General features: G+C 52.9%; 1 protein-coding gene across 5 annotated transcripts; it reads left to right on the top strand.

Annotated features, from left to right (window-relative positions):
- Positions 1-50: 50 nt before the first annotated feature.
- On the top strand, positions 51-11,373 carry SPINT1 (serine peptidase inhibitor, Kunitz type 1). Of its 5 annotated transcripts, none has more exons than XM_030762783.2 (11): positions 51-264; positions 478-1,017; positions 6,995-7,122; positions 7,354-7,492; positions 7,602-7,772; positions 7,945-7,971; positions 8,310-8,435; positions 8,550-8,600; positions 9,619-9,789; positions 10,014-10,061; positions 10,492-11,373. In XM_030762783.2, exons 2-11 carry the CDS (start codon positions 558-560, stop codon positions 10,701-10,703), a joined length of 1,533 nt encoding a protein of 510 aa, XP_030618643.1. In that variant the 5' UTR covers positions 51-264; positions 478-557; the 3' UTR covers positions 10,704-11,373. The 5 variants fall into 5 exon arrangements, with proteins under 5 accessions (XP_030618643.1, XP_089763467.1, XP_089763468.1 ...); XM_089907341.1 differs by having other exon boundaries at positions 181-264; positions 10,476-11,373; XM_089907342.1 differs by lacking the exon at positions 7,945-7,971 and having other exon boundaries at positions 181-264; positions 10,476-11,373.
- Positions 11,374-12,800: the final 1,427 nt, after the last annotated feature.

Raw genomic sequence — 12,800 nt, 5'->3', positions numbered from 1 at the left:
GGGTTAATGTCCGCCCCGCCCCGGCCGCGCTGACTCAGTTTCACTAGAAACTAGGGGGGAGGAGGTGGCCGATCGCCAGCGCACCGCACACCGGGGCGGAAGCTGCGGCCCGAGCCGCGCAGGAAGCCGGGACCGGAACCTCGGCTGGCCCGGCCCCACCCCACTCACCTGAGCAGGTAACCAGGGCCGAGGTGAGCGAGCGAGGAGGTGAAGTGGGTTCTGAGCATGTTTGGCCCTTTGTTCCCTGCTCGTGCGTGTGTCCGGGTACGTGAGTTCCTTAGACGTCCGTCTGGCCGTCCGTCGGGCTGTCGGGTCACCGGAGTGTGCGTGGGAGGACCGGGCCCGCGTGCCCCTCTCCACTCCCGGGGTGCTCGGTGCTTCCCAGTCCTCCCCTTAACTTCCTCCCGGCCCGCCCGCCTACCTTGAAGTCTCCCGGCTGATCCGGTGTCTCCTCCTCCGTCCCTTCCCCTCTCTCAGGTCGCTATCACCCTCGGAGGTCAGGGGCCCGCACTGTGAAGGTGACCGCCGTGGGGAGGAGGGCGACGGTCCCTGGGGGGATGATGGCCGGGGCCCGCCTCTCCCAGGCCCGCATCCCAGCGGTCGCCGTGTGGCTCCTTTGCTCGCTCGGCCTTCTGGGCACCGAGGCCGGGCCGCCGCCCGTGCCCCCCAGTCTGCTCACGGCCGACAACTGCCTGGACCGCTTTACCCCCGGGGTGCCTGCCTTCGTACTCGACACTGACGCCTCGGTGAGAAACGGCGCCACCTTCCTGCGCTCCCTCACCGTGCGCCGCGGCCGGGACTGCGTGCACGCCTGCTGCAGCTCCAACGACTGCAATCTGGCGCTGGTGGAGTTGCAGCCCGACGGCGGGGAGGACGCCATCGCCTCCTGCTTCCTCATCAACTGCCTCTACGAGCAGAACTTCGTGTGCAAGTTCGCGCCCAGGAAGGGCTTCATCAACTACCTCACGCGGGAGGTTTACCGCTCCTACCTCGAGCTGCGGACCCAGGGCTTCGTAGGTAAGGACGAGGGTGCCAGGATTCGGGGAAACTCAAGAGAAGGGACTGGTTATGGAGTCCTGCGCGAGGCATCAGAACGCAGTTAGGAGGAGAGTCCCATTCGACCCCAACTCCTCCTTAGAAGTAGGCGGTACAAACAGTAAATAAAGGACAGCCTACAGGAGTGGAGAGGGCTGACACCCTAGAGCACAGACTGGCTCCTGAATTCAGGATGTTGAGTGGGTTGGTGCTCTGGGATGTGTGTACAGGAGAGAGGACGCAGCTTCTCCGGTTTCTCACTTCTGGCCCCAATAGGCCCAGTCAGGGAGTTAGCTGTCTGGAGGCCACCTGGTGACTAGATAGATAGAAGATACGCCTGGCGCCTTGGCGGAGCACTGTCCTAGGCACCTTGGTGCCCTGTCAAATGAACCTGGTGAAGGATAGGTTCCTTCTCTGCTGCTGGGCTTGGGATTGGTTATAGCATCTCTCTGTACTCCTCCCCCCACGAGCTGATTTTTTGGTGGTCTGGGGGAAACTGCCAGGCCCCCAGAGTCTAAAGAACAAGCCCAGTCTGGGGGTGACCCAACTGGGGAGGGGGCGGTATTGAGGGCGCAGTAGCCTAGAGCCTCTGGGGTGGGGGTGAGGAGGGTTGCTGTGTGAGTCAGCCCACTGGTATGTATACCTGGTAGGGAAGGGATGTCAGCTGTCCAGGCAAGTGTGTGTGTGTGTGTGTGTGTGTGTGTGTGTGTGTGTGTGTGTGTGTAAGACAGGCAGGGCTCTCCCTGCTCAGGATCTGGTAACCAACCTGTCTGTTCACCTTGTTTACTTCCAGAATAAGGGCAAAGTCGGGCCCAAGGCTCCTTCTCTTTCCTCCTGGGACTGAACAGTTAGCTAGGATCAGGGCCCCTCCAGAGACCTTCAGTCCCCATTCTCTCCACCTGCTGTTGTGGCCAGGTGGGGCTCCGGGGCAGGGATGGGTCACTCTGATAACCTCTCTTAGCTCTCTACAGTTTGCTGATTGCTATGCCACTCAGCCTCTCACTTAGGCATCATGACAACCACCTCTGAAAAGGGTGTTATTAGTAGTCATCCCACTTTTAGATTAGGAAACTGACTCCCATGTTAAATGGATAAAGAAGGTGTGGCACATATATACAATGGAATATTACTCAGCCATAAAAAGAAACGAAGTTGAGCTATTTGTAATGAGGTGGATAGACCTAGAGTCTGTCATACAGAGTGAAGTATGTCAGAAAGAGAAAGACAAATACCGTACGCTAACACATATATATGGAATTTAAGAGGAAAAAAATGTCATGAAGAACCTAGGGGTAAGACAGGAATAAAGACACAGACCTACTAGAGAACGGACTTGAGGATATGGGGAGGGGGAAGGGTAAGCTGTGACAAAGTGGGACAGAGGCATGGACATATATACACTACCAAACGTAAGGTAGATAGCTAGTGGGAAGCAGCCGCATAGCACAGGGAGATCAGCTCGGTGCTTTGTGACCGCCTGGAGGGGTGGGATAGGGAGGGTGGGAGGGAGGGAGACGCAAGAGGGAAGAGATGGGAACATATGTATATGTATAACTGATTCACTTTGTTATAAAGCAGAAACTAACACCATTGTAAAGCAATTATACTCCAGTAAACGTGAAAAAAAAAGTAATGGGTCAATGAAGAAATCAAAGAGGATATCAAAAAAATACCTTGAGATGAATGAAAATAGAAATACAACTTTCCCAAATCTGTAGGACACAGCAAAAGTAGTTCTAAGAAGGAAGTTTATAGCAATACAGGCCTACCTAATGAAGCAAGAGAAGTCTCAAATGAAAAGTCTAACTTTCCACCTAAAGGAATTAGAAAAAGAAGAGCAGAGGCAAAAATTAGCAGAAGGAAGGAAATAATAAAGATCAGAGCAGAAATGAATAAAATAGAGACCAAAAAACAATAGAAAAGATCAATGAAACTAAGAGCTGGTTTGTTGAAAAGATAAACAAAATTGATAAATCTTTAGCCAGACTTGTCAAGAAAAAAAAGAGAGGGGGCCCAAATAAGTACAATTAAAATGAAAGAGGAAAAGTTACAATCAATATGACGTAAATACAAACAATGATTAGTAATAATAATTTGCCCAGGATAACACTGCCCACAAATGGGAGACCTGGGACTCAACCCCAGGCAGGACCTCCAAAAGTCCTGTGCTGTTCTTCACACAAGACCACCTTTCTGGTAAACCTGTCTCTGATCCAGGACAGCTCAGTGGACAACAGAACCAGAGACTGGGGCGCCCAGGGGCCAGGATTGGAGTGGAGCTGGGTGATCTCAGTCCTGGAAAGTAGAAAAGGGACTTTCCTCTCCAGCCTTTCCTCTTCTCCCTATTCTTCCAATAGCTCTGGATCTCTGAGGAGAGGTAGGGTGGAGATTCCGGGAGGGGGACAGTGTCTCTGGGCCAGGCTGGGCCACTGAGTCCCGCTGGGCCAGGGCCTGAGCCTGTTCCACAAGGAAGCAGCGGAGTGTAGGTGGTGATGACTCTAATTGACCTGAGCTGCCTGCCCTCCCTGTTCTGCCAGGACCCCTCACTGTAGGGCTAGTGCCTGAAACTCTGGGATCTGGTCAGGAAGCTGAGCTGGATGGGGCCTTCCTCATCTGGAAACCTCCCCACCCCCTGACTGGCCTGGTTGGCACAAGACAGGATGGAGTGGGGATTTCCTGGGACCTGTGGGGAGCTGGGTAGACCTTGGACTTAGTGTGGGCCCCAGGCCATTTCAGGGCAACGCAGTGTTTTGGGGAGTGGGGGATGCCATGTGCATGTCAAGGAGTCCATTCTCAGCTGAGTCCTATTAGAGAGGTTGGAAGTACAAAGAGGGTACAAAGAGGGTCAAGCCACTGTGGCATCCTGGAGGCTAGGCTAGGGTAGACCGAGGCAGGCAAAGTGGGCAAGTGCTCAGGGCTTCTAAAACCTTTGATTTACTGGGGAGAATCCTCCCCAGGGTGGGTTGATCTGTTCCCCCTTTCCCTGCCTATGGCCAGGCCAGTCCAGTCCAGTCCAGATTGCTGGGGCCTCCTGAGCACCCTGCTCTTTCCTCCTCTCCCCTTCCCCCTCTTTCCGTTGGAGGAGTGGCTTAGAAGGTGGAGTCTGTGTTTCCCTTGAGAGTCCTGAGGCCTGGCAGCTGGGGGAGGGGCTGGCTTTATTGCTCCTCTGGCCCTTTGCTCTCTTGGGGGTGGGAAAAAGGGAGTAGTGGTAGGGCAGGGCACCTGCCCCTTGCTCCTGGGGGCTGGGGCTTGGAGAGGACCAGCTGTGTGTGGGTGGACATTGCTGATTTGGCCCAAGATGTGCCGTGCCACTCAGCTTGCCACTTCCACCCTGGGGGCCAGTGGGGCTAGCCTATCTTTCTGCTAGTAGACTGCCAAGTAGTCTGTCTCCTTTCCCCTTTGTGACTGCTGATTACTTTCTGAAAAATGCAAGGAGGGAGGAATGGGGTCCTCCCAGCTCACTGCCCCCTTGGCTTGGCCTCTCACCTCAGGGCCTGGGGATGGCCCCTGTTGGGCCCTTAAGCCACTGGGCTGGGGCTTGGTTCCAAACAGGTACTTTCCTGCTCTCCCGGTCTCTTACTTCCCCTCAACCGAGGTTCCCTTTTCTCATTCCCGTAGCCCTCTGCACCATTGGATGTGTTCCTCTGTGGAAGTTCTCCCCTCCCATCCCTTTGCTGTCACTGTCTGTCCTGGTCTTCTCACCTCTGGGACCACCCTCTGAGAGTTCCCTGTTGGCTCTGCTTGCTCTGCCTCATCAAAGAGGAATCTCTGTGACTCAGCCTCCTACCAGCTGTTCTTATCTCTTTACCTTCTCTTCTTTGAACTCTTAAACTTGATGTAACCCTCTGCAGAGCTTCTGTGGAGGGCAGTTGGGCAATATCCACCCAAAATGTAAATGCATATAACCCTCAACATGACTCCACTTGCAGGAACTCATCTTGCGGCTATGCTTAAACATGTGTAAAACAACTTACCAGGCAATCAGTCACTGTACCATTGTTTATAAGAGCAAAGAATTGGAAACAAGCTCAGTGTCTGTCAACACATCCTATAATTGGATACTGTGGTGCTGTTTTAATCATAACAATAAACCCTGAGGTAGCAAGGGTTAGTTCTTAGTAGGGAGGGAGGGAGAGAGGAAAGAAGGAAGGAAGGAGGAAAGGAAGGAAGGGAGGGAGGAAAGAAGGACCTACATCAAGAGAGACTAGACTGATGGACTGGTTAAATGTGTTGTAAATTTTGGTGCATTCATACAGTAAGTACTATGCAACAACAAAAAAAAAGGAAGAAGAAGAAGTTCTTTATATATTGCTATGACTGATTTCCAGTATATATTAAGGGAAAAGCAAGATGAAGAACTAGCATGCTTGTGAATATTCTATACACTCTCTCTTGATACTCACACATACACACACACCCAAACTAGTAATTGAGAATGCCTCTGGAGAGAGGAACCTGGGGGTTTAAGAATCAGGGACTTAATTCTCACTACCCTTTTGTATTTTTTGCATATTTCATCATGTACATGTATTACCTAAGCTAAAAACAAAAACAAAACCCAAAGACTATAAAGATTATTTAAAGAATCACCCTTCTAAGCACATATGGCCTGCAGCATGGTGTTTTGATGTTTTGGAGAGAGCATGAATCAGACCAGGGTTCAAACCCCAGCTCTGCCGTTTTGAAACTGAGCGACCCTGGGCAAGTCATTTAACCTCTCTGGTGTCAATTTGCTCATCTGGAAAGAGGGACGAGAATGCAGTTGTGGCAGGATCTATCCAGCCCAGCCGGTCTCCTCAATGTCCACCTAACCAGTCTTACAAATTCCCAACTCCTTGCTTTGGCTCATCATGTTTTCTGCTGTCATCAACACCACCAACATTCTTCCCCACAACCAAACAAATAAAAACAAAAGGATCAAAAAATCCTTTCTCCCTTCTTCACAAAGCCTTGCCTTTTTCCTCTAGCTTGCTGTGGTCTTTCCCTTCTCTAAACATCCACTTCCTTTTCTTGTACATGTATCACACAGCCCTTCATCTTGTTGGGTCTTTCTCCCATTTTGCTTCCTGTTGTTGGGTCTTACCTGCCTAACTGGACCGTAGTACCCTCAAGGGCAGTGTGTCCATTTCCTAGGGCTGCTGTGCCATGTTACTACACCCTGGGTGACTGAAGACACTAGAAATGTACTGTCTCACAGTTCTGGAGGCCAGAAGTCCAAACTCAAGGTGTCAGCAGGGCCACACCCGCTCTGAAGACCCTGGTTGGGGGAGGGTATGGTTGCCTTGTGCCCCCTTGTAACTGGAGGCAGAGTCTGTCTGAGGTGGCAGAGGCACCCTGCTCCTGTGCCAATCATCATGTGGGACACCAATGCTTGACATGGTGCTGCCCGGGGCTCTGCTCAAGGTCTTTGTCCGGATGGGCTTCTTAGCAGTGATATGGGCTGCAGAGCGAGGGGTGATGGTGTTAATTACACATTGACTTATTTGGCTTTTCAAAAGTATCGTTACTCTTAACTTTTTAAAGCAATTAGCACAAGTACCTGCTTATTGTAGAAAACAAGAAAAGTCCCCCTTCCAAATATACGTGCATATATTGATATATATATATATAGTGTGTATATATATTGTATATGTATATTGATATATATAGATATATATATCAATATATATTGATATATATATCTATATATATTTTTATTTTTTTCCTAAATGGGATTAGATGGCAATGCTGTTTAGTTATTTGCTTCAGAAAGTTGGTTTTACAACATAAAAATGTCTTAAGTATGATATATCTAAACAGAGGGCAAGAAGATGGTTTAGTTGTGAAATCGCCTCTGTGTCTCAGGCAGGCTGCCGAGTCCTAGGTTGGTCTAGTTGCGGCCCATTAGGCACCAGCCCCCCACTCTAGGAGAGATCCTGTCCATTCAGTGAGAGTTGACCTTATCTCACCTTCCTCCCAGGGTCCCGGATCCCCAAGGCCTGGGAAGGCACAGACTTGAAGGTACAGCCACAGGAACCCCTGGTGCTGAAGGGTGTGGAGAACACAGATTGGCACCTACTGCAGGGTGACACAGACGTCAGGGTAGAGGTGCGATGCTGGGCTGGCTCCCTGACCCCCACCTCAGCTCTCCAGGGCCCCCTTTCTGGGGCCGTAGGCCAAACTGTGGCTCCAGACGGGGTGGGGTGGATAGAAGCTGAGGATCCATTTAATACCAAGTCCCTCGGCTCCCCGCAGTGGGGCAGGGGGGCTGACCGGGAGGACCTGGGGCCAACCAGGGCCATCAAGGGGTCCCAGCCTGATGGCCACTCCTGTGTTTAGAGGAATGATCCAGACCAGGTGGAGCTGTGGGGACTCAAGGAAGGCAGCTACCTGTTCCAGCTGACGGTGGCTGGTTCAGACCAGCGAGAGAGCACGTCCAACATCACAGTCACCGTGCTGTCCCCCAAGCAGACAGAAGGTGAGGAAGGGGGTGGGGAGGCAGACCCAGGACTCACCCACACCCTGCACCCTGCTCCGGCTCTGCCGATTAGCCCTCGGAGCTCCCTCACCAGCTTTCCTTCCCCCAGAATATTGCCTTGCATCCAGCAAGGTGGGCCGCTGCCGTGGTTCCTTCCCCCGCTGGTACTACGACACCACAGAACAGATCTGCAAGAGTTTTGTTTATGGAGGTTGTCTGGGCAACAAGAACAACTACCTTCGGGAAGAAGAGTGCAAGCTCGCCTGCCGCAATGTGCAAGGTGGGCCTTTGTGAAGCAGTGTTGGGGCTCAGGTGACATTCCCCCAGGGTAGGTGTTCTCTCCTCACGGGTCAGGGAGGTAGGCGTGGGAATCCCCCGTCCCCGGGCCCCCTATCAGCTCATCCCTCCTGGGGCCTGGCCCTGCCTGTCACTTCTCTGTTTTTCTCTCCCAGGCCCCTCAGTGGAAAGGCATCATCCAGGTGGGCTTTGCTTCTGTCCCTATTCCCCTCACCCCTGCTAGCTCCCCAGCCTCTGTCAAGTCCAGGCCCCTGACCACACTGCCCTGGCCCAACAACCCATTCCTACCATCAGAATGAAGGCCCACGAGTGCCCCAGCCCTTGTAGCCCAGGATCCTCCTATCAGCCTCTGTCCGTTTTGTGTTAGGAGGGTATAAGGGACAGGGGTGGAAAGGGAACCGGGGTTGTGTCATGATGCCACCTTGGGGTAGAGAGGGCCAAGTAGATGATGGACTCTTGGTATTTGTTGGCCGCTGCTTGAGCCTGACCTCACCGTCCACCCTGTCCCTCCCCCACCCAGTGTGCTCTGGCACCTGTCACTCCAGCAAGTTCCGCTGCAGTGATGGCTGCTGCATCGACAGCTTCCTGGAGTGTGATGACACTCCCGACTGCCCCGACGCCTCCGATGAGGCCACCTGTGAAAAATGTGAGGACTGGGGGTTGGAGGGCAGTGGGCGCAGCAGGGGAGGTCCAGACCACTCACCCCACACCTCTGGGAAACCCTTGTCAGGTCTGCGCCTCTGATCTTTCATCTTTGCAGATACCAGAGGCTTCGATAAACTCCAGAGGATCCATTTCCCCAGGGACAAAGGTGAGCTCCTGCCCAGGTCCCCTGGGTCAGGGCTGGCACTGCTCTCCTCACTCATCCCATCAATGGGCCAAAGGCCTGCTGTGTGTACCAGGCTGTGGGCAGAAAGCTGGGTGGGGCGTGTCCTGGACTTGCCTTCTATGTTTCCCAAGCATCATACATCCTCTTAACACGTTCAGAAATTTAGCCATGCCTACATATCACTGAGATGTTATTGATTTAACTTAATGTATTAAAAAGGAAATTTCATGTCACTACCGTAAATGAAAAGCCACTATTATATGCCACGATCTGAGACTGACTATTAAAATAAGTATAATAGGGACTTCCCTGGTGGCACAGTGGTTAAGAATCTGCCTGCCAATGCAGGGGACATGGGTTCGATCCCTGGTCCGGGAAGATCCCACATGCCGTGGAGCAACTAAGCCCGTACGCCACAACTACTGAGCCTGCGCTCTAGAGCCTATGCGCCTAGAGCCCGTGCTCCACAACAAGAGAAGCCACCGCAATGAGAAGCCCACACACCGCAACGAAGAGTAGCCCCCGCTCACCACAACTAGAGAAAGCCTGCACACAACAACGAAGACCCAATGCAGCCAAAAATAAAAAAATTTATTTTAAAAGAATAAATAAACAAGTATAATAAAACGTGGTAATAAATTTTAGCTGGGCATTGTTGTCTGCCAAGGCTCAGACCCTTAGCCTTCTTTGTTAAAAGGTAGACTATCCAGTGCTAGAGAGAAAACCAAGACCTTGATAGAATTGGGAATGCTGAAAGAAAATTGAAAAATATATGAGTCAAGTCTAGGGTGATTCTGGGCCTAAGCTTACTCTCCTCTATCTTCCTTGCAACACTTTAGATGAGCCAGATATTTCTGGGGCCCCAGGCCCTCATTGAGTCACAGCCATCCTCAACATGAGGAGGAGGGTCAGGAGGTGGTGGGCAGCAACGATGTGGAGCCTGGTGGTGGCAGGGAGGCCACGTGGACACTCACCCCTTTGCCTGCTCCTTACCCCCCAGGCCACTGCGTGGACCTGCCAGACACGGGCCTCTGCTTGGAGAGCATCCCCCGCTGGTACTACAACCCGTTCACTGAACGCTGCGCCCGCTTTACCTATGGTGGTTGCTATGGCAACAAGAACAACTTTGAGGAGGAGGAGCAGTGCCTTGAGTCCTGTCGTGGCATCTCCAGTGAGCAGGGCAGTGGGGGGCGGAAGATGGGGAGGGGAAAGGCTTAGCTAGAGCATTTGGCTCTGTCCCAAGGCCTGGGCTGGTCACACCTCGTCCTCAGAGCACCCGGAGTAGGGGTGGGAAAGGGTGGCATTGGGTCTGGGGCACTGCTGAAGAGCAGCTGTGTCTTTGAACCCTTCATATTGACTTGTCTCTCCGCGACCCCCGCCTTGATCATTTTGTAGAGAAGGATGTGTTTGGTCTGCGGCGGGAAAGCCCCATTCCCAACACAGGTAAGCCCCCATCTGCCCTGTCACCACTGAGTAGGTATCAACTCAAGGATCAACTCACACAATTGGTTGTGACTGCCTAAGCCAGTGCTGGGAAGGATCCTGAGGTTGGCTGAAGGGACAGAGTGCCACGATCAATAATGGTATCTGCCAGGGGCGAGGGAGAGAAGCATAAAAATGCATGCCAGGTGTGTGTGCTGTCAGCACCCCGGGCCTTCCCCCACACTACCTGCAAGTAGCGCAACCTGGAGCCGAGACCCGAAGCCCATCAGAATCCCTCTCACCGAGCTCCCAACGGAGCTGACTGAGCTGCTCACATGCCCGAGGGCCGTCCACGCCCGGCATCCATTTGCCTTGACCCTTACAGAGTTGGGGTGGGCGTCAGAACTGAGCAGGCCCTGGGAGCACCTCATTCAGCTCCTTCTTCCTCCAGACTCGGTGGAGGTGGCCATTGCAGTGCTCCTGGGAACCTGCATCGTGGTGGTGGTAGCCATCCTGGGTTACTGCTTCTTCAAGAACCAGAGGAAGGGCTTCCACAGACACCGCCACCACCACCCCCCACCCTCTACCCCCACCAGCTCCAAGGTATCCACCACCGAGGACATGGAGCATCTGGTCTACTACCAAACAACCCGACCCCTCTGAGCCTGAGGCTCTAGAGGGCTCTAGCCAGTTCTCACCTGGCCCTGCTTCCTCCTTGCCAAGGTGGAGGCCTGGGCTGAGGAAGACTTTGGGACCAGACTCCTCCAGCCTGTTTTCCAGGCCTATCTGCCTCCAGACCCTCTTGGAGGTGTCTCAGCTAAGCTCAGGCTACTTGTTCCTGAGAAAGCTCAAGGGTCTGCAAGGAGCAGAAAACCTTTGAGCCAGGAGTCCCACGCATGGTTGGACCCGTCTGCCTAGGACTTCAGAGGAAGTTGGAATTTTGCTTCCTGTTCAGAGCTGCCTGCCCCCATCCCACAACCTTGAGAAGAGGCCTGGGGTCGCATCAGAGGCTGGAGGCCCCAACTCCCGTCCTCCAGAGCTGCCCCTCCCACCCTGCAAAGTCCAGGGCTGGGGTGCGGGGGAGGACGTCCCTGTATATTCTGTGTTGTACAGAGCTGCTTTCTGTTTATTTAATGCCATGCCGGGTGGGTGAGAGGAGTGGAAAGTGGCTCTCTGGCCGCTGCCGCCTCTTCCCCTTCCCCGCGGAGTGAGCCCCAACCTGGCCTGGCCTGGCACACAGCCAGATCCTCGGCACCCCCCAGGGCCCTGCTGCTCCCCTACTTCCCACCGGCCCCAGTCCACCCACAGTGTAATAAAGTGATTTGTCCTGTGAGTCTCCTGCCTCTGCTCTGTGGGCCAGGAGAGGGACAGAGCTGCAGGGGGAGATGGGACTGCCTCGTCCTACCGGTTCAGGCTTTGGTCACCCTGTTAAGCAGGTTTTCCCGCCCTTCCCGAAACTGTCCTAGCCCCAGCCCCTGAGGGTGGGGAGATGTGCCAAGTCTGACCGCCAGGGGGTGGGGAGGGGAGAAAGGGCCGTGGGAATAGGGGGCCTAGGGAGGCCACAGAGCACCGTTTCTTACGGGTTTGAGCCTGCAGTGTGTAGTTGAGGATGGGGGAGGGGGGTGGGGGGTGCATAGGCTTGAACCCTGGTTCTTTTTTTTCCGCGGCATTTGGGAATCTTAGTTCCCTGACCAGGTATGGAACCCAGCCAGGCCCCCTGCAGTGGAAGCACGGAGCCCTAAACACTGGACCGCCAGGGAAGTCCCCTGAACCCTGGTTCTTATCTCTGCTCCCTTTGGTGTGGGTGCAGGGGTCCCATGTGGCCACCCACAGAAGCCTCTGCTTCTTTACCAGAGTATAGTTGCTCCCCAGTCTCTGAGGAGCAGAGGAGGAAGGAGCCTTTAGCTGAGGTGCTTCTCTCCAACACACACACGCCTGCATTTGTTTGAGCTACCTGCCTCTTGGTGCCCCCCCCAAAAAAGACAAAATCATCCCTTTAATTCATTTCTTCATTTTCTTTTTAAAAAAAATTTTTTTTTTTTTTTTTTTGGCCCTGTCACAGGACATGTGGGATCTTAGTTCCCTGACCGGGGATCTAACCTGCGCCCCCTACAGTCAAGGCACAGAGTCTTAACTGCTGGACCGGCCAGGAAGCCCCCATTTCTTCACTTCTTCAACAAATTATTTATTGAGCTCCTATGTACCAGGCACCGCCAGTCATTAGAAATTTGGTTTTGTAAGATAAGCACATAGGAAGTACTATGTAAGTGCTTTACATATCTCAAGTGATTGCCTCAGCACACAACCCTGGGATGAAGGTACTATTATCCTCATTTTACAGGTGAGGAAACAACTCAGCAAAGTTCAGTTCCTAAGGTCCTACAGCTGGTGCCGGAGGACTGATTTAAACCCTTACATTATGGGTCCAGAGTCTAGCCTTACAAAAGAGACACTTTTAAATTGTGATAAATGCTATATAGAAAAATCAAACGGCAGTGTGAGAGGTTGGGGGCCACTTTTAAAGGATTGAAGGGCAACCTAGGTGAATGTCCATATTTGAGTCCTAAGTGCACGGCTCAATGAATTTCTGTAACTGAACACACCCAGGAGCCAAGCACTCAGATCAAGAAGCAGAACCTTATTAGCAGCCCAGGATGGGCCTCCTTTTGATGGGTAACTTTCTCACACCTTTGTGTTCTAGTACCTGTTGTACTCAGCCTGGACCACCTCCCCCTTTCTCATCTTTCAACCTAAACTCGA

This window comes from Delphinapterus leucas, chromosome 2 (assembly GCF_059928025.1).
Source record: "Delphinapterus leucas isolate spDelLeu-1000000601 "Yukka" chromosome 2, BTC_Dleu_Yukka2, whole genome shotgun sequence".
NCBI classification, from domain to species: domain Eukaryota; kingdom Metazoa; phylum Chordata; class Mammalia; order Artiodactyla; family Monodontidae; genus Delphinapterus; species Delphinapterus leucas.
The sequence above is the reverse complement of the archived record's forward strand: the minus strand, read 5'-3'. Positions and strand labels throughout refer to the sequence as shown.

Excerpts from the sequence above, each read along its gene's own strand:
- SPINT1 (XM_089907341.1), top strand. The coding sequence starts at position 558 with ATGATGGCCGGGGCCCGCCTCTCCCAGGCCCGCATCCCAGCGGTCGCC. Across the intron at positions 7,972-8,309 it reads AGTGGAAAGGCATCATCCAG|TGTGCTCTGGCACCTGTCAC; the intron begins GTGGGCTTTGCT and ends TCCCCCACCCAG. Across the intron at positions 9,790-10,013 it reads GTCCTGTCGTGGCATCTCCA|AGAAGGATGTGTTTGGTCTG; the intron begins GTGAGCAGGGCA and ends ATCATTTTGTAG.